The sequence below is a fragment of the Monodelphis domestica genome, chromosome X (genome assembly GCF_027887165.1).
Source record: "Monodelphis domestica isolate mMonDom1 chromosome X, mMonDom1.pri, whole genome shotgun sequence".
In the NCBI taxonomy this organism is placed as follows: Eukaryota; Metazoa; Chordata; class Mammalia; order Didelphimorphia; family Didelphidae; genus Monodelphis; species Monodelphis domestica.
The window spans coordinates 2,349,425-2,377,397 of NC_077235.1; the positions used below are offsets into that span (position 1 = coordinate 2,349,425).

The 27,973-nt window shown below is 39.8% G+C and overlaps 1 protein-coding gene across 5 annotated transcripts in view; it reads right to left on the reverse strand.

The window, feature by feature from the left end:
• TEX11 (testis expressed 11) overlaps nt 1–27,973 on the reverse strand; it is a 212,543-nt gene that overhangs the window by 102,832 nt on the left and 81,738 nt on the right. For all 5 annotated transcript variants that reach the window (XM_056809469.1, XM_056809470.1, XM_056809471.1 and 2 more), the window contains one exon: nt 7,620–7,677. In XM_056809469.1, the coding sequence (XP_056665447.1) occupies nt 7,620–7,677 (58 nt within the window). The remainder of the gene's footprint in view (nt 1–7,619; nt 7,678–27,973) is intronic.

Here is a 27,973-nt window from a genome sequence, read left to right on the forward strand (position 1 = left end):
TTTCATTTTCCCCCTTGAAATTCTAGACCTTTTGGTCTTCGCCTTGCAGGTTTTCAGAGTGCGATCCCCTGGCATTATTTTGTTTGTAAGGGCTGGGATCTAGTGAGTAAACCAGTCACAGAACCCCACTCCCATTTAAAGCAGGTGACAAAAATGCCGTGTCAAAAACCTAAGGCCTGATACTTTAACACAGGGGAGAGGGAAAGGGAGCGGAATCAGCTCATTGGCTTTCAATATAATTGGATGCTTTGGGAATCCTCTATATCTTATTTCATGTACCTAAAATGCTTCTGCAAAGGGGTCTATATTCTTCACCAGACTGCCTGCCAGGAAACATACACAGAGTTAAGAATCCCTGCTTTAGGCTAAGTAAAGAAAATGTCCTAGTGGGTTCGGGTTAGCCGAGTAAACTGTCTCATCCTCTGAGTAGTTTATAAAACAACAAAGCCATTTAGGCCTGAGAGATTCAGATGCCTGGAAGAACGGAGGAAAGAAAACATTGCAGCTAAGCCCGCCCCCCCCCCAGGAGAAATCTACTGGGGGAGGTAGAGAGGGCAGAGCCCAAGACTCAGCTTCCTTCTTGCCCACCTACCCAGCTGTCAGCCAAAGGGGGACCCCAAAAACCTTCCAGGGTGCAGTGGACAGATTTTTCAAGTGGTGTCCTGGCAGTTGAAAAGAGACTGGGCCTAGTGAAAAAAAAGGAAAACTCAAGGCTCCACTAAAACAATGGCAGCAAAGCTATTCTACACCTTAAGGGAATATCCTGAGGACTTCAGCTGTAGAACCTCCAGAGGCTATGAAGGGACCTCTTTGCCACAAGTGCTCCTGAAGACTGAGCTCATGCTCCTCCAAAATCTTTATATTCTGGTGGGAGAATATGTCTCGGACTTTTAGGGATATTTTATATCAAATGTTCTTACTATACTACCTTGGACAATACTCCTTTCAAAAAACTAACTCTGGCTAACCTATATCAATTGATAATGGAGGGATCATGGCTGCAATAAAGCACATCAGTGGAAGTTCACGAGATGGAGCATTAGAAAAGACAGTCCCTCAGCTCCTCAGCTATTCCTAAAGTCCTGAGGGGGGCACAGAGGCCACCCTCCAAATCATCAAGCTTCAGAGTATAAGCTACACATGTCATAGTGGCATGTCCCAGCCTTGAGCAATGAATATCCTTCTAATTATTTGTAGCACTCCTTTTTAATAGAATGGTTATGTTTGCCTCTACGTCTTGATTGAATATGTCTTGACAGATTCACTAGGCATAGGTTAATTCGAATGGAACTTTCCCTTTTATTATGTTCTCCCAGAGTTTCACACTGTCATATGTACATATGTAAATACCCTTAATTTTTGTGGATACACTTTATAGCCTGCTACTTTACTAAATCTACTGTCTTAATGAGAAATTGTCAGAAAATCAGCAAAGAAACGAAGTTTCAGCATATCATCAGCAAATGGGTATAATTTTTTCCTTTTTTTATTTGTTTAACTTTTCTTCTTTATACTGCTAAAAATTTCATGTCAAATAAATCATATTTGAACTACGTCAAATAAATGGAGGAAGAAGGTACTCTTACTTCACTTTGGTATTCATTGGGGAAGTTTCTAGTGTTTCCCCATTGTAAATAATATTAGCTATTAGTTTTAGATATATACTGGTTAGGCAGTTTTCAGATGGAAAAATCAAAGCCATCTATAGTCATGTGGAAAAAAAATGCTCTAAATTGCTCTTGATTAGAGAATTGCTAATTAGAACAACTCTGAGGTCCCACCTATCAGACTGGCCAGTATGACAAAAAAGGAAAATGATAAACGTTGGAGGGGATGCAGGAAATAGGATACTAATGCACTGCTGGTGGAGTCGTGATCTGATCCAAATGTTCTGGAGAGCAACTTGGAACTAGGCCCAAAGGGATATAAAGCCACTCATACCCTCTAAGAAAAAAATACCGCTGCTAGATCTGTATCCCAAATATATTCCTTAAAGGTCAGAGAAGGACCTATTTGTATAAAAAATTCACAGCAGCTCTTTTTATGATAGCAAAGAATTCGAAATTGAAGGGGTATCTATCAGTTGGCAATGGCTGAGCAAATGATGAACAGGATGGTTTTGGAAAAATCTGGAAAGACTTACAGAAACTGATTTGGAGTGAAGTGAGCAGAACCAGAATAACATTGTACTTAGGGGACAATAATATTTTTTGATGAACAACTATGAACGACCTGGTTATTTTCAGCAATGCAATGATCCAAGACAGTCCCAGAGACTCATGATGAAAAATGCCATCTACCTTCAAAGAAAAAACTGATGGAGTCTGGAATGCAGATCAAAATATATATCACTTTCTTTCTTCTTTTTTTCCATTTGAAATCTCTTCCACAAAATGTCTAATATGAAAAAATGTTTTATATGATTGCACATGTAGAATCGTTATCAGATAGTTTACCAATCTGGGGGGGAGAGGGTGGGAAGGAGGAGATAATACGGAACTCAATTTTTTAAAAGTGAAAAGTTAAAATGTTTTAAGTAATATTTTTCTCATTTTTACTTTTTACAGTAGCAAAACTGCAGCAGAAAATGTCACTTGAAAGCATATTTTTCTAAGCATCTCCCCAATCAAGAGAAAAGGATGAGCAACGTCATAACGGCTCCCTCTTTCACCTATGCCTCATGGAGCACAGTAGTGTTTGATCCTAGGGTCTCAAAGGCTGTAGTCAATGGGCAGAGCCTGAGCTCAAGAGCTCAAGCAGGCCTAGCATGCTGAGAAGGCCCAGAGATATTTTGAGGGGCTTCGTTACACAAGGTAAGTCACCAGGGAACGCATTCTTCATTGGCCACAGCAACTCATGGATTGGGGGAAAAGTGAACATTGAAAATGGTTTTACATTTGATTGGGGAAAATATTATTTTAAAAACTTATAAAGATATGGACGGTTTATCACATTTTGATGGTGCAGAATCTGCCCATATGAATTTAGAGCTTTCAGCATAAATAAATGTTGTATTTTGTCAGAGACATTTTCTGCATCTGTTGATACAACCATATGGTGTTTGTTTCAATGATTAGTTATGTTCACTGCTTTCCTAATGTTCAAGCATCTTAAATCCAGCTTGGTCACAGTAAACAATGTTTCACATACACTGCCAGAGCCTTTTTGCCAGAATTTTATTTAAAATTTTTGAATCAATATGTTACTGAGATTGGTCTATAGTTTCCTTTCTTTCCTCCCTTCCCTCCCGTGTATTTTCTTTCTCAGTCTTTGAGAATAGTTTGTGCAGCAATTGTTCTAACCCTAAACATTTGATAGGGTTCACTGTAAATCCCTCTAGACTCAGGATTCCCAACCCCCCCCCCCAGTAAGTTCCTTTATGGCTAGCTCAGTTAGGTAAAGATCTCTGAATTCCCACTATATTCCCTGGAGTGTTTCCTGTGTTTATTAGCGAAGCCTCCATTTCTTGTGACTCCTCAGTTCTGTTAGTGTGTGATTACGGAGAGGAGTATTTCTAGCCATTCTGATGATAAGAGCTCGGCTTGGAGCTTGCAAAGCACTTAATCGACATTATTTCATTCATTCAAACTAATACTGTAAGGTGGATGCTATTATCACCCTCATTTTCTAGATGACAAAGCAAGGCTGAGAAAGGTTGTGATTTAATCAGAGTAACACAGCTACTCTTTCAAACAGTATTTGAACCCAGCTCTTCTTGGCTCCAAGTCCAACACTATCAACTCTATATGGCCTCATTCTGAAAGAAGATGAGGCCAGAATAGAACGCAGCCTACAAAAGAAGAGTCTCGCGAACCCAAGCTGTGATAAACTAATTAGGAACAAGGTCCCAGCAAGATTACAAAAAGAGCGGCTTATAACAACAAGATTGATAAAATCAGAGTTGAAAATCAATTCAGAAATCACAGTAAGGAAGAGAACTTCGATAAGACAGTGTCGCTGCAGCCGAAGAGAATGGCTGTTATGAGCAGGTAATCAGCAGCATCAAAAGCTGCAGAAAGCTCAAAAATGACAGATTTCGAGATTCAGTCACTGTGTAACCTTGGAGGGAACACTAAGTAGATTGCAAGAGGCAGGTCAATGGGTGGATGACAAAGAAACAGCGAGGGAATGTAGATGCATTCTGGGAGCTTAAAAGTAAAAGAGAGGAGAGATAAATGGTCAGGGGAAGGGTTTTTGGTTTGGAGATGGAAGTTAATTAAGCATAATCTAAAGATAGCAGGGAGGGAGGGAGGAAGGGAGGGAGAATGAATAAATGGGAGACAAGCTAGAATGAATAAATGGGAGACAAGCTCCTGGAAAGGATGATGAAGGGATGGGATCAAGGACACAAGGAGAAGGGTTACAAAAACCCCAGCTATAGGGCAAAATCTCAGTATTCAACAAAAACTATTGGAAAAACTGGAAAACAGACAGATACATCTAAGGCACAAACCAACATCTCACAATAATATCTTATTCCAAGATAAGCTCCAAATGAATACATGCTGTAGACATAAAGGGTGATATTATAAGCAAATTAGAAAATCATGAAATAAATTGCCTATCAGATCTATTGATAGGCCCAGAGACTGTAACCAAGCAAGACATAAAAATGTTCATAGGAAATAAAATGGACAATTTGAGAAGAAAAGCAGGAAATCGGGGAAAGGGGAATCTTTGTAGCAAGTTTCTATAGTAAGGGTCTCATTTCTAAGAAATATAGGGAACTGATTCAAATTTATAAGAATAAGAGCCATTCTCCAATTGAAAAATGGCCAAAGGATATGAATAGGTAATTTTTCAGAGGAAGAAATCAAAGCTATCAATAGCCATATTAAAAAAGGCTCTAAATCACTATTGATTAGAGAAGTAAAAAATTAAAACAACTCTGAGGTACCACTTTGCACCCATTAGATTTGCTAAACTGACCAAAAACATGGGAAATGCTGAAGGGGATGGAAAAACAGGTACTCTAACGCACTACTGGTGGAACTATGAACTGACCCAACCATGCTGGAAAGCACTTTAGAACAATGCCCAACAAGCTATTAAATTGTATAAATTTGATCTGGCAATACCACTCCGAGGTCTATATCCCAAAGAGATCAAAGAAAGAGGATAAGGACCCACATGTGCAAAAACATTCATAGCAGCTCTGTTGGGATGGGAAAGGAAGGAGATGCCCCTCAACTGGGGAATGGCTAAATGAATTATGGCATATGATTGTGATGTGAGAAACGACCAAGGGAATGGTGTCAGAGAGGCCGGCAAAGACTTGTATGAACTGGCGCGAAGCAAAGTGAGGAGAATCAGGAGAATCATTTATACAATAATGGCAATATTGTAAGGATGATCAGATCTAAAGTTTCTAAAGACTTAGGAACTCTTATGAACACAATGACTAACAATTCCAAAAGACTCAAGATGAAACATGCTACTCACCCTTACATAGAGTGCTTATAGACTCAGAGGGAAGAATAAACCATGTTTTCTTTTCTTTCTTTTCTGCCATAGGTAGCACAGGAATTTGTTTTACACAATTATACATATAGATAGTTAGGTGCTAGGCCTGGAGTCAGGAAGGCCTAAGTTCAAACCCGACCTCAGACACTGGCTATGTGACCCTGGATGTAAATTTAACTTTTGATTGTTTCTGTTTCCTCAATTGTAAAATGAGAATAATAGTGGGCAGCTGGGTGGCTCATCAGATACAACTCCAGGCTTAGAGATGGAAAGCCCCGAGTTCAAATCTGACCTCTGTCACTTCCTGGTTGTGTGGCCCTGGGCAATTTACTTCACCCCAACTGCCTAGCCCTTGCTGCTCTTCTGCCTTGGAAACAATATTTAGTATCAATTCTAAGACAGAAGGGAAGGGTCTTTTAAAAAATGATGGTATTAGCACCTACCTGCAAAGGTCGTGAGGTTCCAAGTAAGGTAATAATGGTAAAATATTCAGTACAATGCTCAGCACACAGTAAGCACTATATGCACATTAGCTGCTGCTGCTGCTGTTATTGTTATTGTTATCATCATCATCATCATCATCTGTAATGGGCTCTGTTATTCTTGCCTTGTCAATGGGTAAGGGAGGAAGAGAGAAAATTTGAAACTGAAAGTCATATAAGCTGAATTTAAAAAACAAAAGAGAAGAATTAACCTTTCTAAAGGGAAAGGCCAGTTTATTCTCTGGCAGTGGCAGAAAGAAAGAGGGGACACAGAGAAAGGTGCTAAAGTGCCCAGTTGAAGCAGCAAAGAATTGCCCAACAGATACTACTGACTCAGTGAAGTAGATAATGGGAAGGTAGATACAGAGCTGAAAGGACCTGGGAGGCCATTCAGTCAAACCCCTTCATTTGCAGAAAGGCCCTGAAGCCCAGAAAAGCTCAGTCCTACAGGTTGTCCTCAGGTGCCAAATCCAAGCTCTGGTCCATGTTGGGTGGAGGTGGGAAAGGGGGAGATTTGAGGACAGTGTTCAAGATTTGGAATAGTCACTGCAAATAGGACAGAAAGTCAGCCAGGAAAGAAGAGGACTACTTATCGTGCCACACCACAGCAAGGCCTAAACAGAGATGAGACAGCATGCATTTAGTCAGTGGGCCAGATGACTGAGTTGCAGAATATCCTTTAGCAGCATTCAAAAGTCTGGGAATTGTGGGGATGCGTGAGTGTGTAAAGGACAAGGGGCTCAGGAAATGAGGCAGGGGGCGGGGATCTTCAGTGTTCAAGAATGTGTGTACTCAGACTCGGGGCAAGGATGCAAAAGACCCCTAAGTGAAAAGCACAGCAGAGTTGAAGACGTTAACTCAAGGGGCAAGAATCTGAAGAGAAGAAAGTGAGGCCAGAAGAAAGATGGCTGACAGCGAGAACAGGGAAGGCCAAGGTCAGTCAGAATGACAAAACAATTAGGAAGAAGGCAGCAAATGGAGAGATGCAAAGTCTGAGAATGAGATCAGAGTAGAAAGCTATCATTGTTTTAAGAGGCTGGCAAGTTCAAGGAGTTGCCCCTCCTGAACATCATGGATGTTGATGAACAGAGAAACTAAAGTGTCTGAGGTGCTAGTGACATTAGTTACTACGGAGTCACCAAGTCTGAGGGGAGCAATGGGAGAGGAGAGGAAGAATTCAACTAGCTACTAGTCCTTGAGACAAAGCCAGGAGGTGGCCGCAATGAGGAGATTCATTATTTTATGATTTCATAGGCAATACGCATAGTGAAGTCTGTATTTTTTTATAAAAACCCTTATCTTCCAAGATGTCAATACTGTGTATTTGGCTCCAAGGCAGAAGAGCGGTAAGGGCTAGGCCATGGGGGTCAAGTGACTTGCCCAGGATCACACAGCTGAGAACTGTCTGAGGCCAGATTTGAACCTAGGACCTCCCTCTCTAGGCCTGGTTCTCAATCCACTGAGCTACCCAGCTGCCCCCTGAAGTCTGTATTTTTTGTGCCTTTCACTCACCTGGGGAACTAGAAGGATGCAGTCTGTTAAATACAATTTATAAAGGTTCGGTCATTAAACAATTTTGTCCCCCATCAGCACCTTGCAGATAGAGGTGACTACTGTAATTTGCCACTTGTGCAATGTTTCATCAAGTTCTGAATTCTTTAGCATACTCTTTACCTGCATATCTTGGCCAGTAGGAGTGTTCTTATTCAGGTTCCCAATATCATAGCTTTGGCTACAAAATAAAAAGAAATATTCTGTTATTCCAAAGGCAGAAGCTAACGCCACTGTATCTTTTTTCATTCCACACAATTACAAAGATTGGCCATCAACGAGCATAGGAATGTCAACAGTATAAAAGCAACCCCTTTCTAACTGATGCAAATCAGAATTCCCTTTGAAGATGTTACCTCAATTCAAACTATTACTTTAGGAATTTTTTTCCTTTTAGTATATTCTAATCAATTGGCATTTTATTTTTTAAAATTCACATGTTTACAAGAGACTACTTAATGTACATATTTTGACAGACTAAGAAATAGAAATACACAATAATAATAAACAGATGCTTTAATCAGAGAATATCAAACTTCATTAGCAACACTTATTAATTAAGCCTCACAAAACTCCCATGAGGCACTATGAATTACATTTAGCAATTGAATAAACAGGAGGCTCCCTAATGACACGACTTCCCCAAGATTATATAAAATCTGCATGACACAAAGAGACAGACCGTGTAGAACCGGGCCCCCTGGAAGCGATATCTCCAGGATTCTGACAGCCACAAGTGAATCCTCAAAGCAATAGCAAAGGTTGGTTGCTTGTACCCTTTGTATTTATTATGAAGGGACTAAGGCTGTGGGGGTATTCTTAACTGTCACTAGAAGACCCCAAATGACCCAACTTCAAATTTTAGTTTGGCCTCCCAGCAAGGACCCAAAGGTAGCATTGGAGCTGTGAACTCCATTCAAAGGGGCCCTTTGGCCAAGTTTCTAAACACTCCACAAGCCCAAGGACCCAAAAAAGAAAAGGCGTCCATTCAAAATCAGAAATGGGAATTTTGGTAAGTAGGTCAATTACCCCAAGGCTGAGAAACTTGCCCAAAGAATATCCTCATTTGGGGCCAGAGTAGGGAGATGTGGAACACTGGGGTGTTCCATGCAGGGAAGAAGGCCAAAGTCACCTTTCTGACCGCTGAGGTGATAAACTCTGCCGTCTCACATTGCCAATTGTTCATTGGATGTTTCAAACTGAGAATCCCAGAAACCTCTTAAACTCCACAAGTCAGAAACTGAACTCGTGATGTTACCGCACAAACCTTCCTTTGCCAGACTTCTCGATTTGTAGCTAAGGCACACCCAATCTCTCCAGGTCTATATAACTCTGGTGTCATCCCAGATTCCTCACTCTCTCTTCCTCACATAGCCAAACAGTTGATCAAAGTTTGCTGTTTCCACGGTTGGAACATCTCTTGCGTCCAACCTGTCTTCTCTCCACTCCGACATCCTATCGTCATTCTACCTTGGTAATGTCTCTTGAATATGACGCCTGCCTTCTCTCCTCTGAAACTGGCTCAGGCCCTCATCACCTTCCACCTAGACTGTTCCAGTGGATCTGCCTGCTTAAAGTCTCTCCCTATTTCAGTCCATCCTCTATTCAGCTGTCAAGCTGACCTTCCTAGAAACCATGCCACCCTCTCTTCTCAATAAATTCCAGTGGCTCCCTATCACTTCCAGGAACAAATAGAAAACACTATGTGGCAGATGGAATGGAGGAAGGAGACGGTTCCAGGCATGAGAGACAGCCAGTGAAAAAACCTCCACCGAGTTCATATTCTAATGGAGGAAATGATGTACAAATAACCATGTACATATAAGATATACACAACGTAAGCAGGTCACCTCAGAGGGGATGAACTAGCACTGAGGGTAGGGAAAGGCTTCTTGAAGAAGGTGGGATTTAAAATGGGACTTGGAGGAATTGACGAAGTAGAAGGGCATTCCAGGAATGTGAGACATTCATTAAAAAAGACATTGAGGGGGCAGCTAGGTGGCTCAGTGGATTGAGAGCCAAGCCTAGAGTTCCAATGTGACCTCAGATACTTCCCAGCTGTGTGACCCTGGGCAAGTCACTTCATCCCCATTGCCTAGGCCTTACTGCTCTACTGTTTTGGAACCAATCCACAGGATTGATTCTAAGATGGAAGGGAAAGGCTTAAAAATTAATAAATAAGGATGATCAGAGCTTATAAAGCAACACCTGCTGTGGAGGTTGAAGAAGAGAAATCCTGTGAAGAATCTAACGAAAACCTCCCAAATGGTCTCTATCAACACTTACCTTCACACTCTGTGCCTGCAGTGCAAAGGTAGACATACAAAGGTTGGAAAATATGATTCTGGTGAGGAAATGAAAGCAGTCAAAGGTTTGGAGATGATTCCAATCTTCATGCCGAATAAAAGGAATCTTTTCTTTGAGAACAGAGCTGAAGTCATTTCTGAGACAGCTCAGCTGTCTGTCTACTCAGATTGTGAGCAAAGACTAAAATGATAGTCAAAATAGGGGAAAGATGACAATACACACAACCACAGCAGCGCTACAGGGACCTGTGTAAATGAGCTAGTGACTTGCAAAAACAGGAAATGGGTCTCAGAGGTTAAATGTCCCCAAGAAATGGCAATAATCAGTATAAAATGACGGCTGCAGCAGGAAAGCCCAAAAAGCCCAGAAACGGCCTCGGCCAGTAAACAAGATCTCCTTGCTCAGTAGGGAGGCTTGGTAACCAAGGGCAACCCCAGTTCAGAGTACAAGCTCACTTTCAAAACATCATACAGGAGGAGGATGGAAGATTACAAGTAATTATCTCAGCAAACCTTGAAAAGTCTCAGAGAGGAGCATGAGCCAATAGCAAACTTGGCCTGAGTTATCCCCCACTCCCGACACACACACACACACAAGAGCATTTGTCAACAGTCTGACCCTAACCCTAAATACACCTGATGCAATGGGGTCACTCAGAGCCTACGGGTTCAAACGCCGCCACCACCACCACCCCATAAAAAGCAATGAAGAATTTCAGAAGATATAAACAGGTCAAAGCTGTGAGCCAGGAGGCTTCCGGGGGGAAGGGGGTATGTTAGGAGCTCCTACCACAGGCGTAAAAACTGCTTTTGCATACTGGGACCCAGGTCAGTCCACGGGGGACAAAGTTAGCCAAACTGCTCCTGCTCTGCATCACTGCTTTCTTGCTCACAGCCAGTCCTAGCTAGAGGCAGTAACTCGTAGCCTCCCAGGTCCCACCATTGATGGACAGGGAGAGAACAAGGAGAAGCAAAAGCAAACAAGTGCCAGCATTCTCTTATCAATCTCTCATCACCAGTCCACTGCAGCTGCTTCAGGGGCTTAGGAGGCTTCCATTGACAAGGCAGGAGGACCAATGATGCCAAAAGTAAGAGACATCTAGAGGAACAGACTGGGAGGGAGCTCAGCCTATGTCCAGGCCATACAGTCAACAGAGAGTCAGACACATTTGGATATCTAAAGGGAACATTTCTGAGCAGTGCAGCAAAGTCACAGTTTCAAGTAAGGTTGTCATCAGACCGAAAGCAGGAAAAGGGGGCCAATGATCCAGAGAGGGTCAGCCTTCCTAAACTAGCACTAGACTTATGCCATGCCATGTTCTTCTCACTCCTTCTAATTCTACATGGAAAGATCAGGGCTGTCCGTGCCACACGGCAGGGCTGTTGAGCAACAAGCACTTTCTAGGGGACTAGGGCCAGGGCCTCCAAGAAGCCCAAGTGGCTTCTCTCTGCCAATATCACACAGGCAAAGAGGTGCCAATAAGCAAGTTGGCACAAGGCATAGATGTTCCTAGCATGGGAACGTCCAGACACAGAAGGCAGGAAGATAGCTACCTTGTCACAGGTGGAGCATGCCCTCTGGGATTCCTTCCCAGAGGCAAACGATTGACTCACAAGTTCTATGGTACCCTAGGAGTTGCTACTCCTAAACTGTAGCTCAGAAGCACCTCAACTGTGTACTTTCCATTAACAATTGGCCAGAAAACACATTTTCTCTTTAAAGAGACATTTACTAAAATGGCACCATAAAACATGCTCTCCCATTAATACTACACACCCAATGGCGGGGGGGAGGGGGGGAGGGTAAAGAACAGGCAGAGAGTCCAATGTGAGGCACACAGAGAGGGAACCACTCTAGAACTGCAGGCCTCGAAGCCCTTTCTTTCCTCACAGAATCTTCTTTGCAGCTCAGATCTCAGTAGCCAGGGTCACCTCTCTTGGGCCCATAACCAACTGTCTTCTCTGCATCAGGATTGTACTCCTTGAAGGTGTTTACAGCCTCAAAGTATTACCTCTCTCTACTATTCATGTCTGTTTGAAGTGTGTCACTGCTTCCTCATGTGGGCCTCAACTGCTCTTGAACTCATTCTCCGACCTCTGGGAAAGTAGTTCAGAGGAAATCCCCTTCTCCTCCCCCTGCAGAGGTGAAGAGCTGGAGTCCTTGCCATTGCTGGCTCTCTCATCAGTCTCTGAGCTCTCAAACTTCTGACCAGCTCCAGGGCTTAATTATTTAGAGCTCTGCAAGACAATAACATTGTTCCTTCCAACTCAAAAGTGTTCATATTTCAGAAAGGGACAGCAGGGCTTTTAGCACCTTAAAACCTCCGCATCTGTGATTACATAACCTGGGGGTGAGGAAAGTGAATGTGGGACCCTGAAAAAATAAAGATCAAGGCAGAGCCAACCCGTCACAAGAAAGGTTACGTCCAGAAAACCAGGGGTTTTCCAAGTGATCACGATGGTCGAACTGCTCCATTTAAACCAACCCCTAAGATAAAGGAGCAATATCACACAAAAAGAAGTAACAGGAAAAAGCAGACTACACCGATGCTGGAAGCCCCAGAACATGATGAATGCCTCTCAGGGATTCATTTTCAAGATCTCAAGAGCCCAAAAGAATATATTTTTAAAATGCGCCTTTAAATTTTCTTCTGCCAAAAAAAAGGGCAACCAAAAAGATAGCCACAATTATTGACTATCTGTGTACCTACTTTCCCACCCCCAAAAAATCTTGGAGAAAAGTTCGTTTCATGCATATAAGAATATCTTTGATGAAAATGTAAAGGAACAGAAAAACTCTAACAGACAGTTCTCTACAGCAGACCACAATTTCAGCGTCACACAATTAACTGAGATTACAAAACTCCCCATGTTTACTGATTTAAAAGCCGTATTTGATTAGGGAAAATTAGGCAGCATAAACTACAGCCTTAAGAGCTGTCCTCCAATAAAGTGTTGCTCAAACATTAACATCATATAACATTCCTGATGCAGCCATGAAGAAGTTTGTTCAGCGATCCTCTTTTTGAATTCAATATGGCACAAAACAGTGAATAACTAAGACGTCAGTCCAAGGTGTTCAGCTTGTAGGACATGCTCTACAATGACAAAATCCAAATGGAAGGCTGTGCAGTTGTTTCTGTTTACAGATAATACACTGACTGCATCAAGCCCCAGAACATTAAAGAGTCACATCAATGAGATGCATGACTAATCAGGGCACTATACTAATCGACACAAGAAAAACCAACTGGATAAAGAATGAGTGCTGAGAGGCACGTAGGGGGCTCAGTAGACCGAGAGCCAGATCAGAGACAGAAGGTCCTGGGCTCAACTCTGACCTCCGAGACACTTCCTAGCTGGGTGACTCTGGGCAAGCCATCTAATCCCAATTGCCTCGTCCTTACCAGAACCAATACTTAGTATATTCGAAGATGGAAGGGAACGGATTAAAAAAGAACGCTTGTTGATTCATAGTCTCTCTCTCTCTCACACACACACACACACACGCACACACGATGTGTTCAGACTTCATTTTCAGACTACCAATAGCATCACAACGTGATATCCTGACTTGCCTGTGAATTGGAACGAGGGGAGGCACGGTTGCACAATGCCATCAATAGCACCTTCTCATCTAGTTCTGTTCCTTCATTGTACAAAAGAGGAAACTAAAGCTTAGAGACAGTAAATGACTTGTGTAGGGTCAAAGCGCTGGGACTTGGACAAAGACAAAGATCTTTGGACTCTAAGTCCATTTTCTCTACTATACCAACCACACTGACTCTTCCTTCATCTGGAAAATAAGAAGTCAGCATAAGTGCTGCGTTTGTGGGTGGAACCCCTTAACTTCCATGTTCTTAGCCTTGGGGTTTGTTGTGGACCATATTTTTAAATGTATTCTACAATACAAAAGATTACCAAGTAAACCAATGATATCACAATCATTATTAAAATGTTCCCCAAAATCCAGTTCACAAGCCCAGGTTTCGAAGAAGCCCCACCTTAACCTCTGTGAGACTTAGCTTTGTTTTCTATCAGATAAGAAGGCTCACAGAGATGCCTTTGATGATCCCTTCCAGGACCCAAATCTTCGGGTCTCAAGATTACCTTCAGGCTCATTCTATGAAGTCTAAATTTCTGCATTCTTTAGAAGTGACCAATGACTTAACTTCATTCCCATTTCCTTCAGAGAAATTCTTCTCAAATACTCGATTCTTAAATGATCACTCTATAGCAAATAACAATACGAAAATAAGTTTTGAACAACGATACATGCATATATAGCCCAGTGGAACTGCTCGTCAGCTCAGGGGGTTGGGGGGAGGGAAAGAATATGAATCGTGGAACCATGGAAAAGTATTCTAAATAAAGATGTTTTTTAAAAATTAAAAACAAAATACAATACTCGAGTTCTAATGAGCCCCTACGAGTACTAAATGAAGTACGTGAGACATCAGAACAGAAATTATCATAGCCAGCATTTCTATAGTGCTTTAAGGTTTCTGAAGCACTGTAAAAATATCTCAATTGACCTCTACAATAATTCTGGAAGTAGGTATTATTATTATTATTCTCATTTTGTAGATGAAGAAACTATGACTGAGAAGGGTTAAGTGACTTGCCCAGGGTCATACAGCTAGTAAATGTCCAAGGCTGGATTTGAACTTAGGACTTCCTGACCCCAAGTCCAACAACACCTACTGCATCCTGGTCAAGGCTTTTTGAAATCCACTTGGGTCTCTGTTTCTCCATACCTAAAATGAGAAGGCTGAACTAGAAAATTCCTTAACTCTGTTCCAACATTCCACGTCAAAGCTGAACATATCTGATACCAAGCATGAATTCACTACAACTACACTTCCACTAGATGGTGCTGATACATTCCATTTTTTTCAAAGTATGCCTTCCAAAGGCTCATTCTTATTAGTAGATTTAATAATTATTATCCCTTCTTTTATTCATTAAAGCCTTCCTCAGGTACCTCATTGGATTACAGAGGTGTACTGAGCTCTAGAAAGTTATACAGAAGTTGAGCTATACTTTGCTTCAAGAGAAATGAAAGATTTGGGGATACAGAATCTCCACAAAGTTCTCCTCAGTGCCGCCTCGTGCTATTGTGACTCTGGGTTTTTCAAAGCTATGCCAGCCAAGCAGAAGGTCTGACAAGGTCTACCATGTTGAAAAAGCTTCATACATGCTCCCAGCAAGCTTTGCCTCAGAGGACCTACTGGACTACAGTCTGACCACATGGTGACGAAGTCCATGATCATGATAATCCATGGGGAAGAAATACAGAACGACTCTCTAGATTGTGTGGCCCCCCCTCTACTTCTTTAGTGACCGAAAGAGAGCAAAGGATATGAAGACTCTCTCAACTCAACTGTTAAGACTAAATGTGAGGCCCTTGTCCAGTGACCAACAAAAATGCACATTACTTGAGAAACTAGCTCATATCTATCTTGATATTTTACTGTGAAGCCATAAAAGAAAAGGAGGGTTGTCAGTATGAAAGAATAGCTCACAGGTTTTTCTTGGAGAAGCAAATAAAAGAATTTGTAGAATTGATATTATCATGAGTCCAAGGGTAAATTAACTGGGCATTAAGTTCTTTTACCTTGTAATGATTATGATGAGAATATGCAGAAAGACTGCTATGGGAATAACCAAATCTTCTGTGTCAATATCTGTTATAGAAAATGAGGAGGTATTGAATTTCCAAAGGTGACTCCCTAAGATCTTCCCAACTAAATCAATATATGGCTTAATATTTGGGGACTTCAATGCAAAAGTGGTCATAGGTGAAGAGAGAAAAAGAGAGCAAAGGTCTGTAGTCAATACAAAAGCCTCGGAACTACATATCATGAATATGAAAATTATGAGGCAATGGACATGCTGAGCACTGGCAACATTATTAAAAAATAGTTATTTATAAGACAGTCATTTTTGAGTCAGCTATACATCTGCTGTTAGCTTGTTATCAGGAAAATAAATAGAAAATACAGTACAAAATTGAGGCAACTCCAACCTGACCTATACAAACAAGTTGCCAAAAATGGAAAATGGATAAAAGAAGAGAACCTGACACAGACTATTACCATTTCCTAAGTACATACTTGAGCTTCTATGTTAAAGGGGACAATTTGGAGGGTGATGAAGGTTTGATTCTCAAGATATATGAAAGAGGGAGGGCCAGCAAAACATAAAAAAATCATAGATCTTATTATTACTTTTTTAAAAAAAGGAGACCAAAAAAAATCAATAACTATCGACTTGTATATGCCTACTCTGCAATCTCTGTATAACCTTTATGAGAACAATCTACACATGCACAAGAACATTCTTTAAAAAAAAGTCTTACCTTCTGTCTTAGAATCAATATTGTATGACTTCCAAGGCAGAAGGCAGTACGGGTTGGGCAATGGGGGTTAAGTGACAGGGTCACATAGGTAGGAAATGTCTGAGGTCAAATTTTAACCCAGAACCTCCCGTGTGTAGGCCTGGCTCTCAATCCAATGAGCTACCCAGCTGATCTGTCCCTTCCAAGGACATTCTGGATGAAGACATCAGAAGGGAATAGGCAGGCTCTCACAAGTGATATTCTACAACAGACCAACACCTTTCAAGTTACAAAACTGAGCCCCAAATGTAGAGCATTTAAGACCTGAGGATCTGCTCTCCTGTTGAAAGACCTAGCCTAATGTTTCAGGCTAGGCACTGGCCATACTCTAGGTTACTCACTGTTGTGAGATTAAAAATTAGTATCCAAAATACTCCAAATATTACATTTAATAAGATTAATAATAACGAAGCAAAAAGGAAAACTAAAAGAGCTCATCAAGCTGCACATGTGGGAAAAAAGATCACGGAAGGAGATAAACACAGCTTAAAAAACAATAACATAAGGATGCTAATGTGAATGAAGGGAAAAGGATTCTTGGAACAAGAATAGAATTCTGGGAGATGGAGTCCAAGGGTTCAAGATTTTTCCAATTACACACTATCCTACTTTCCAGACTTCTCAACAGCTGCCTGACCTGAACATGGCTAGCCTTTCCTGGGCTCTGCTTTGAGCTCCTCCTTATATGTTATCTTCCCCCATGAAAATGTAAGTTCTTTGAGAATAAAAGTTGCCTTGCTTACAAAGCAATGGATTCAAATCAAGAAAACATCTAATTCCCAGTGGACTTACGCGTCGGCTATGGGGGGTGGGGGGGAGGAAAAGAAAATGATCTATGTCTTTAACGAATAATGCTTGGAAATGATCAAATAAAATGTATTAATAAAAAAAAAGTTGCCTTGCTTGCTTGTATTCATGTTCTCAGTGCTCAGTACACGATGAAAAGTGCTTAGCAATCTGAAGAAACAACACACAAGCTCACTGCAAAGCCTAAATGCTGAGGTTATGGTTACCATTTCTAGCCTGGTAACCTTCCCAAGAGAAGTGGAAAGGATTGGTGCAGCATCTTTTATAAGAATTCCAAAATTCCACTTGCTTTTTCTCATCAATTCTCTGGAAATTGGGTTGTGTTCTTTTTAAATGTTAGTACTAGTAGGGAGAGATGCTGTAGGGAAGTTCAGAAAAGTTGCACTATCTTCAATTGGAGTGGGGACGAGGAGGGGTTCTTTATTTTCCACATCTATCAGATGCTTCATTTTGGTGAAAAAATAAGAAAATGGACCAAATAATTTGAATAAGGTAAAAACTGGCAAGACCTGTTTTTCCCCCTGATGTGAAAAAGGAAGATATTTTTCATTTGGTTACATGAAATGCTATTCTTTCTGAATGAAGATGAAATCAGAGTAGAGAAAGAAAAAAGGTCCAGTTAGCTAGCCAGTCTTCTAGCCATCTAGGGCCTTGTTTGCAGACTCAAAAAATGTTGATTCAGTACAGCAAAATGCTCCACAATAAAGGCTCTCCTCCAACAATATAGCATCCACGAATATGTTAAAGCCATGCAATATTCTTTGCTAGAGTTAATCTGATTTGACGATAGCCTGATGATGAATGACAGAAACGTTTGCCAGTACCATGGAGGCTATCCAGGGCATATGGAAGAAGGATTCCCCATGGATGATGAGGTCCTACAGATGTGCCTGCCTGCCTGCAAATACGAATCATGCTGATCGCCTAAAGTCCCAGAACACTGGAAAACCTCATCAACAAAATTCATAACCCCTCCAGAATTCGGCCTAAAGTACCCTAAAGAAAAAAAGGGGATGCATAATGACTACATGCCATTGGGTGGACAGCCCCTAGAACGGGCATGTCAGTACATACATCTTAGACAAAAAAGACGAGGAAGTGGGGTCCAGGCTTGACAACAATGAGAAAGTAGGCTGGACTGCCTCTGGGAATTGCACAGTGTTTTTAATGACCCCAAGCTACTTCCTGAAACAAAGGCACATCTTCTACAATCCAGTGCTCTTGTGGCGACTTTGTACAGCTAGGAGTCTCTAAAGAGTTAAAGGCCTGGGTCACTCAAAGGACAACAGAGAGGTACATGGTGAGCATGAGTAGGAGGCAATGGATCAGCAAGAACAAACTACACACCAGAAGCAGCACAATGGAGGCAAGACTAGCTATGTAGCAAAAGGAAGAAATAACTGTTGATCACTTCACCTTCCACATTATGGAAAGAAATCTAGAGCATGAGTTCTTAGCTTGGGATCTGTGAACTTGTGCTTTGTAAAAATTAATAGTTTGGGGGTAAGTAGGTGACCCAGTAGATAGAAAGCCAGCCCTGGAGACAGGGGGTCCTAAGCTCAAAGCTGACCTCAGACACACTTCCTTGGCTGCATGAGCCTGGGCAAGTCACTTAACTTCAATTGCCCAACCCTTACTATTCTTCAGCCTTGGAACCAATACTTAGTATAGATTCTAAGGAGGAAGGTAAAGGTTTTTATACTAATAGTAGTTTGATAACCCACAATTTCTTTCTTCTGCAACTGTAGTTTATTTTGTCTTATGCATTTAAAGATATGGCTGTGAGCAGGGGACTGTCCATCCCTAAGCTTTATTATCCTGACTACCCAAGGCAGGAGCCAAGACTCCAACAAGGTGAAAATGCCCTGGTAGAGAGGAAGGCCTCCTGCCAGCACACAAGACCCCATGTAGAGAACTATGGGATAGAGGAGAGACCTATAGGGTGAGAAGCTATAAATATGTAGCAATCCATGGGGGAGGGTTCATGAACGAAATAACGAAATATGAACACATACAAACAAGCATGCGATGAGCTCGCAAGGACTGTGTGCCTTCCAAGAAGTGATCAAAGGCCACAAGATGAGCTGCTAAGCAATTTGAGGGGTGACTTGGGGAAAAGAGGTCCCAAAGAAGGCCGTCATTCTGAGTGCCCAAGCAAGGAGTTAAAATCTTGCCTGGCACCACCTCCATTGACAGGGGCTCCTTCTCCAATTGTCACAGGGATTTTCTCTCTGACCAGAGTGAAACAATCAGATTCATTAAGTTCTATCCACTTGGAATTATCAATGGATTTTTCCTAGCAGAACATTGTTTTGTCCAATCATGTTTCCATTAAAACTGTGTTCTCCTGCTTCTCCAATTCATTTCACTGTCGAATATACAGTAAGATCTTACTAATTAGGAATTTTTCCTGTGCATATTCTTTGGCTTGGCAATTTCATTCTATTTCTCTTATTTATTCATACTTGTGCCATCTTAAAACAACTTGTCACTTCCTTAAATCTTTCAAACACATTTTGAAATAGTTCTCATGTCTCTCCCTATCATTTGGGAAGGAAGCTATAATAATCTTAGCTTTTCTTCCATCTATTTTACTTCATCCCTCACAATCGTTTTCATTTCTTTCTCTTGTATTTAATTTATCATTGGGAAAGAAGACTTCCTCAGAAAAAATGCTCATCCCAGGAAGAGAAAATGAGCAAGCGAGCTAATTGACTTGCTGCTATAATAAACCCTACTTGCTTCAAGGAATGAAGTCAAATGCATTAGAACATGGAGAACAAGCACACAGAAGGAAACTACAGTTGATATTGACTGGGATTGGGATGGTTTGTTTTGTTTTTACCCAGAGGAAAGCTATAGACAGAGAGAGCTAAACTAAGCCAGTTCTATTTTACAACATCCCTCCTCTTCCATCCTATAGATTAATTTCCAGTCAAACTTATACATGATTTTTGAACACAGTTGAAGCTTACTTGGCATTATAGAAATTAAAATTCTTTCATGGAACTTTAACAAATGATATCTACATATTCTGGATGCAGCCAAGAGACCATTAACATTATGGCAAGGGCCAAAAGTGAAAGAATCCAATTTTCTCTCTAATGCTCTCTCAATTTCTCTTCTTCAGCAGAGTCCAGTATGGCAAGACGTGCTTGTGAATGTGCTCAGGCCACTGCGGTAGGGGTTTTAAAAATTTGATAAATTGCAGCTCCTAGCACATAGTTGGCACTTAAATGTTACTCGTTGACATATTAGTTAACTAATATGTGTTTATTAGGCACTTACTATGTTCTGGGCATTCTGCTAGATGTAGAGGATACAAAAATAAATGAATAAGGTCCTGTTCTCAAGGAGTTTACATCGTATCAGAAGAAACAATGTACACATACATATAAAAATATATAAAAACTATATATATATATAAATATAAACAAAATAAATATAATTTCAGGGAGTTGACACTAATAGCTCAGGGGAATCAGAAATACTCCTATAGGAGAGAGATGGCCTTTGGGTGGGTTGAAATCTTGGCTCCATCACTTGCTAATAACTATAGGGCACTGGGTGATCTACTGAATTTCCCTAAAACCAAGTTTCTTGATCTCATAAAATGGGTAGTTGAGGGGAGTGGGGGGGGGGAGGACATGAACTGACCTTTAAGAATACACTTCCAACTCTTACATCTATGATTTTCTAATGATTCAGAAGTTTTGAATCTGGGTGACTGGAAAAATAGTAATGTGGGTTCCGTCAAAAATAGAGAAGTCTGGAGAATGAGTCTTAATGGAAGGGATGGGTTATAGGGCCAGAGAAATGGGTGAATAGGAATCATCATAAAGCCAACCCTCAATGGATAGCCTAAGTTGGACTCTTCTTCAGTTAAAAGGACTCCAGGCTATCAGCAGGCATCTACTAGAAGCCTTTCTAGCTTAATAAAGGCTACCAGGGCTTGTGTACTACTCCCGAAGTTTCAGTGCTTCCCCTTTTGTCTGCCTCTAAGATCAAATACAGACTTCTTGGATTAGCATTTAAGAGGCTACACAATTTGACTCTACCTGTCTTTCCTTCACACCCACTTGCTGTTGCTGCCAGACTCAAGTCAGCAAGTGACAAGATATTGATTAAGCAAATGGCTGCTCCATGCCATGCCAGCAAGAAGCTAAGGGCTTGGGGATGGAAAGCAAGGTAAAACTACTCCCTGCCCTCACAGAGCTGCCAGAATGACTTTCCAAAGCCCTTAAAACTCAAAGATGAAGATGGAGTAGCTGAGCTCTCAGGACTCTAAAATCGGAGTGACTAGGAGGATATCAGTTTAGAGAAGGACAGGCTTAGGGGCTTCTACCTTTTGAAATCCCAGGCTCAGTCATGGATCACTTCTTCCATGAGGCTTTTCAAGATTCCCTCAAAGGCTAGTGCCCTGCCCTCAACCTAGAAATGACTTTTTATCTATTTTGTTTTTCCTCATCTATACTCTTTCCACATATTCTCAGCCCCTAGGATATAACACACTCCATGTGGGCAACAACAACTTCCTTTTTCTCTTTCTATCCCTAGTTCCTGGCACATGAAAGAAGAAAGGGTCCTGTGCTTCAGAGTAAGAGGACCTGAGTCTCAATCCAGTCTCTGCTGCCTTCTACTTAGTGTGTGACCTTGACAAAGTTACATCCTCACTAGAGCCCAGTTTTCTCTTTTAAGGACACTGGACATCAAGACAGGCAAGAGGATCCTTTTCTGGTTCTAGATCTATGATCCCTCACCCAGTTATGAAGCAGCCCACCTAGGCAATTCTAGAATGGAAATAACTGTCAAAAGCACACTCATTTCCTGTGACAGAAAAGAAGGAGTAATTAGCAGCTATTTATTCTGGTATCTATCACCAGTAGTTTTCAGCCATCCTTCTAACATTTGGCACTCTGTGATGGGAGATGGAAGGGTCAGGGTTCATATGATTATATCACCTGAGATAACTAGTAATATATGGGTTCTGCTAGAGGATGTCCCAGTATTCTAGCAGAGAAAGGAGAAGTGACCACAACAGTCGCTGTCAGCATCTGATAGAAAATGGTTGACAGTAGCAACACTAACAGTTTTACACTGATGGCATAAGTGACCTTAACTAACTCCAAGACTGCTATCTGTCAATCCTATAATATTCTGTTTACAAGAAACACATTTGAGGCACATAGTCAAACACAGGGTAAAGGTAAGAGGCTGGAGCAGAATCTATTAGACTTCAACTGAGACAAAAAAATAAGCAGGAAGAGCAATCATATCTGACAAACCAAAGCAAAAAATAGATCTGATTAAAAGAGATAGGGAAATGTGATTGGGAAGGATGGTGGAAAAGGAAAGGAAGGTAGCTGGGGGTCCCTTTCTGCTCTGATAGCCCCGATAGGGAAATTGACCAAGCTTTTCCCTTTACCTATAGTTATGCTAGGGATAGTGAAATTAAATGAAGCCAGACTTCTATGGATAGCCAGATAGGTTTATTGGGCCAGAAAAAAAAGGTTTTGGAAAGGCTAAAGAAAATACAATCTACTGCAGCTAATGCAGGGATCAGAGGCTCTTCTGCAGAAAAAGGTGCCAAAACCTACGCTTCTTCTCTCTTCTTTTTATATCTTCTCAGACACCTCCCACAAAGGAAGTGGGGGTAGAGGATCCTGGGAGATGTAGTCTCCCAGGGTTCAGAGTCATTTCAAAATGCACAGAAGGTAATTGTATATTGATTAAAGGGAGTATAGACAATGAAGAAATATCAGAACTTAACATATAGCATCCATATTTTTAAAGGAGAAACTATACTAGTTGGGGACCTCAACCTTCCCCAATCAGAACTAGATAAATAGAACTAAAACATAAATAATAAAAGAAGGGAAGTGCATGAAATTTTAGATGAGTTAGATTTAGTAGCTATTTGGAGAAAATTAAATGAGGATAAAAAGTAATATACCTTCTTTTCAGCAGGACATGATGCATATACAAAGACTGGCCATGTACTAGGGCATAAAAACTCCATAACCAAATGCAAAAAAGCAGAAATGGGAGCAGCTGGGTAGCTCAATGGACTGAGAGACAGGCCTAGAGATGGGAGGTCCTAGGTTCAAATCTGGCCTCAGATACTTCCTAGCTGTGTGACTCTGAGCAAGTCACTTATGCCCCATTGCCTAGCCATTACTGCTCTCCTGCCTTAGAACCAAGACATAGTATTGATTCTAAGGTAGAAGGTAAGGGTTTTAAAAATCAGAAATATTAATATATACATATATTATATTAATAATGCAAATTAAAAACCAAGCAAGTGGACTTCCAGGTAAACATGGTGGCAGTCTAGACACAGGACTCTTCCTCTCCTCAGCACCTACCGATATAGACTACCTTAAAAGACCAAAAAACCCAAATTCATATGAACAAATTGATTCTACAGTATGGTACAGCATTGAAGGTACATAGAATTTGGGCACTGCCACACTATAAGAAGGTGAAAAAGCTCCCACCAAAACGCGAGCTCATCTACCCTTCCCCACTACACCTATGGAGCCAGAGTCAGAGCGAGCATACACCAGAATCAGTGAGTGAGGGATACCTCTAGAGTGAGTGAGGAACACATCTAGGTCCTTGGAAGCTGACTAAGACCACCAAAGACCCTGAGAGAAGCTACACCTGAAACCCCAACAGGCTGAAGAGTGCAGACGGCGGGCACTCACGGGAAGATGGTACAGAGAAGGGCAGCAAACAACAGAAGCTGTAGAGATTCAAGAGCTTGCCTCAGGCAAAATCCTTACTCCTTAACTCCATATACAGAGAGCCTGCCCATTTCGCTCAGATTTCTGACTAAAAAGGGAAGGAAAAACCTCCACAGTGATGGCAAATTGTGCCCAGAAACAACAACCTCCATCCAGCAAGAAAAACAAGAAGAAGGGGTTGACCCTGGAAAATTTTTACAGAGGAAAAAACCCAGGCTACAGAGGAAATAGAAGAGGAAATTCAAATAAATGGACCAAAACCTTCCCCCAAAAATGGAAATTGTCCACAAGCTCTTGAAAAATTTAAATTAGAGCTTATCAAAAAGATGGAAGCCTTCTGCTGAGACAAACACAGGAACTATAAGAACACAACTACAAAAACACTTTCAACACAACTAAAACTAGATCTGAGCAATTAGAAAAACATCAACTGGGCAGGACAAGCTAACATAATAAAAATGACAATCCTACCCAAATTAATTTACTTATTTAGTGTCATAACCATCAAACTATCAAAAAACTTTTTTAATGAATTAGAAAAAAACATAACAAAGTTCATTTGAAAGAACAAAAGATCAAGAATATCCAGGGAAATCATGAAAAAAATGCAAAGGAAAATGGCCTTGTAGTACCAGACCTCAAATTATACTATAAAGCAGGGGTCATCAAAACAATATGGTACTCGCTAAGAGACAGAGAGGAGAACCAGTGGAATAGACTTGGAGTAAGTGATCTCAGCAAGACAGTCCATGAAAAGCCCAAAGATTCCAGCTTTTGGGACCAAAGTCCACTATTTGATAAAAACTGTTGGGAAAATTGGAAAACAGTATGGGAGAGATTCGGTTTGGATCAACATCTCACACCCTACACCAAGATAAACAAAGAATGGGTGAATGACTTGAACATAAAGAAGGAAACTATAAGTAAATTATGTGAACACAGAATAGTATATATGTAAGACTTTTGGGAAAGGAAAGATTTTAAAACCAAGCAAGACTTAGAAAAAAATCACAAAATGTAAAATAAATAATTTTGATTACATCAAATTAAAAAGTTTTCGTACAAACAAAACCAATGCAACCAAAATTGTAAGGGAAGTAACAAATTGGGAAACAATCTTCATAACCAAATTAAAAAAACAAAAACAAATCAAAGTTCATGTAAAGTCAAATCAAAAATTAATTGGAAACTAAATAATCTAATATTTAAAAACTGGTGGGTCAAAGAACAAATCATTGAAACAATCACTGAAGAGAATGACAATGAGAAGACAACATATCAAAATTTAGGGCATATAGCCAAAGCAGTACTTGGGGGAACATTTATATCCCTGAGTGCCTATATCATATCTATATCAAAATAGAGAACAAGCAGATCAACGAATTGGACATGCAACTAAAAAAACTAGAAAAAAAATTTTAAATTCCTAATTAAAGACTAAATTGAAAATCCTAAAAATCAAAGGAAAAATAAATAAAGTTGAAAGCAAAAGAACTATTGAACTAATAAATAAGATAAGGGGCAGGTTCTATGGAAAAAAACAAACAAATAAAATAGACTATTCATTAATTGATTTTAAAAAAGAAAGAAGAGGCTCAAATTACTAGTATCAAAAATGATAAAGGTGATTTCACCTCTAATGATGAAGAAATTAAAGAAATTATTAGGAGCTATTTTGCCTAATTATATAACAATAAATCTGATAATACTGGTGAAATGAATGAATAATAACAAAATATATAGATTTCCATTAATACAAGAGGGGACAGAATTCTTAAGTAATCCCAACTCAGAAAAAAGAAATTGAACAAGCCAGCAATGAACTCAAGAAAAAATTGCCAGCATCAGATGGATTATTCACAAGTGAATTCTATCACACATTTAAAGAACAAATAGTACCAATACAATATAAACTATTTGACAAAATAAGCAAAGGAGTCCTACCAAATTTTTTATGACACAAATATGGTACAGATACCAAAGCCAGGAAGACCAAAAACAGAGAAAGAAAATTACAGAACAATTTCCCTAATGAACATTGGTGCAAAAAATCTTAAATAAAATAGTAGCAAAGAGACTACAGCAATATATCACAAAGATTATTCACTATGACCAGGAAGGATTTATACCAGGAATACAAGACTGATTTAATATTAGGAAAACTATCAGCATAATTGACCTTATCAATAATCAAACTAATAAAAATCACATGATTAACTCAATAGATGCAGAAAAAGCCTTTGACAAAATACAATACCCATTCCAATAGAAAACACTTAATAATAAGTAGTATTTATTTAAACCATCATCAAGTATCATATGCAATGGGAATAAGTTAGAAGCCTTCCAAATAAGATCAGGAGTGAAGTAAGGATGCCCATTAAGACCACTATTATTTAATATTGTATGAAAAAATGCTAGCAATAGCAATTAGAGAAGAAAACGAAATTAAAGGAATTAAAGTAGGCAACAAGAAAACCAAACTATTACTCTTTGTGGACAATATGATGGTATACTTAGAGAATCCTAGGAAATCAACTAAAAAAGTAGTTGAAATAATTAATAATTTTAGCAAAGTTGTAGGACATAAAATTAACCCACATAAATCATCAGCATTTCTATATATTTCCAACATAACTCAGAAGCAAGAGTTAGAAAGAGAAACTCCATTTAAAATCACTCTAGACAATATAAAATGCCTAGGAATGCATTTGCCAAGACAAGAATTATATGACCACAATTACAAAATACTTTTCACACAAATAAGACTAGATCTAAACAACTGGAAAAACACATTAGTTGTTCATGGGCAGGCCAAACTGATATAATAAAAATGACAGTCCTGTCTAAATTAATTTACTTTTTCAGTGCCATACATATCAAAGTACCAAAAAACTATTTTATAGAACTAGAAAAAATAATAACAAAATTCATCTGGAATAACAAAAGGTCAAGAATATCAAGGGAACTAATGAAAAAATTGTGAAGAAGGATGGTGGCCTAGCAGTATGAGATCTTAAACTCTACTATAAAGCAGTAATCATAAAAACAATCTGGTACTGGCTAAAAGACAGAAGGGTGGATCAATGGAATAGACTAGGGGTAAATAACCTCAGCAATCTAGTATTTAATGAACCCAAAGACCCCAGCTTTTGGGATAAGAACTCACTATTTGACAAAAACTGCTGGGAAAATTGGGAAACAGTATGGCAAAAATTAGGTTTAGATCAATATAGCACACCCTATACCATAAACATAAACATAAAGAATGATATAAGTAAATTAGGGGAACATGAAATAGTTTATCTATCATATCTATGGAGAAGTGAAGAATTTATGACCAAACAAGAGACAGAGAAAAATACAAGCTGTAAAATGAATAATTTTGATTATATTAAATTTTAAAAGTTTTGTACAAACAAAACCAATGCAGCAAAGATTAGAAGGGCATCAGCAAATTGAGAAAATTATTTTATAACAAATTTCTCTGATAAAGGTCTCATTTCTCAAGTATATAAAAAACTAAGTTAAATTTATAAGAATCCAAGTCATTGATAAATGGTCAAAGGATATGAATAGGCAGTTTTCAGATGAAGAAATCAAAGCCATCAATAATCATATTAAAATGTTCTAAATCCCTCCTGATTTAGAGAAATGCAAATTAAAACAACTCTGAAGTACCACCTCATACCTATCAGATTGGCCAATGTGACAGTAAAGGAAAATAATAAATGCTGGAGGGAATGTGGCAAAATTGCGACACAAATACATTGCTGGTAGAGTTGTGAATTGATTGAATCATTATGGAGGGCAATTTCGAATTGTGTCCAAAGGGCTATAAAAGAATGCATACCTTTTGATCCAGCAACACCACTATTACACAAAGAGATAAAAAATAATAGGAAAGGACCTCTTTGCACCAAAATATTTATAGCTGCACTTTTCGTAATGGCAAAGAATTGGAAACTGAAGGGATAGCCCTCAATTAGGGAAAGGCTGAACAAAATGTGGTATATGCTGGTGATGGAATGCTATTGTGCTATAAGGAATGATGAACAGGAATGATTTTAGAAAAAACTGTAAAGACCTATGTGAACTGATGCAAAGTGAAATAAACAGAGCCAGGAGAACATTATACACAGTAATTGAAATAGTGGTAGTCTCTCGGTGACCGAGAATGACAAACTGAAATATTGTGGGACAATCAAATATGATAGA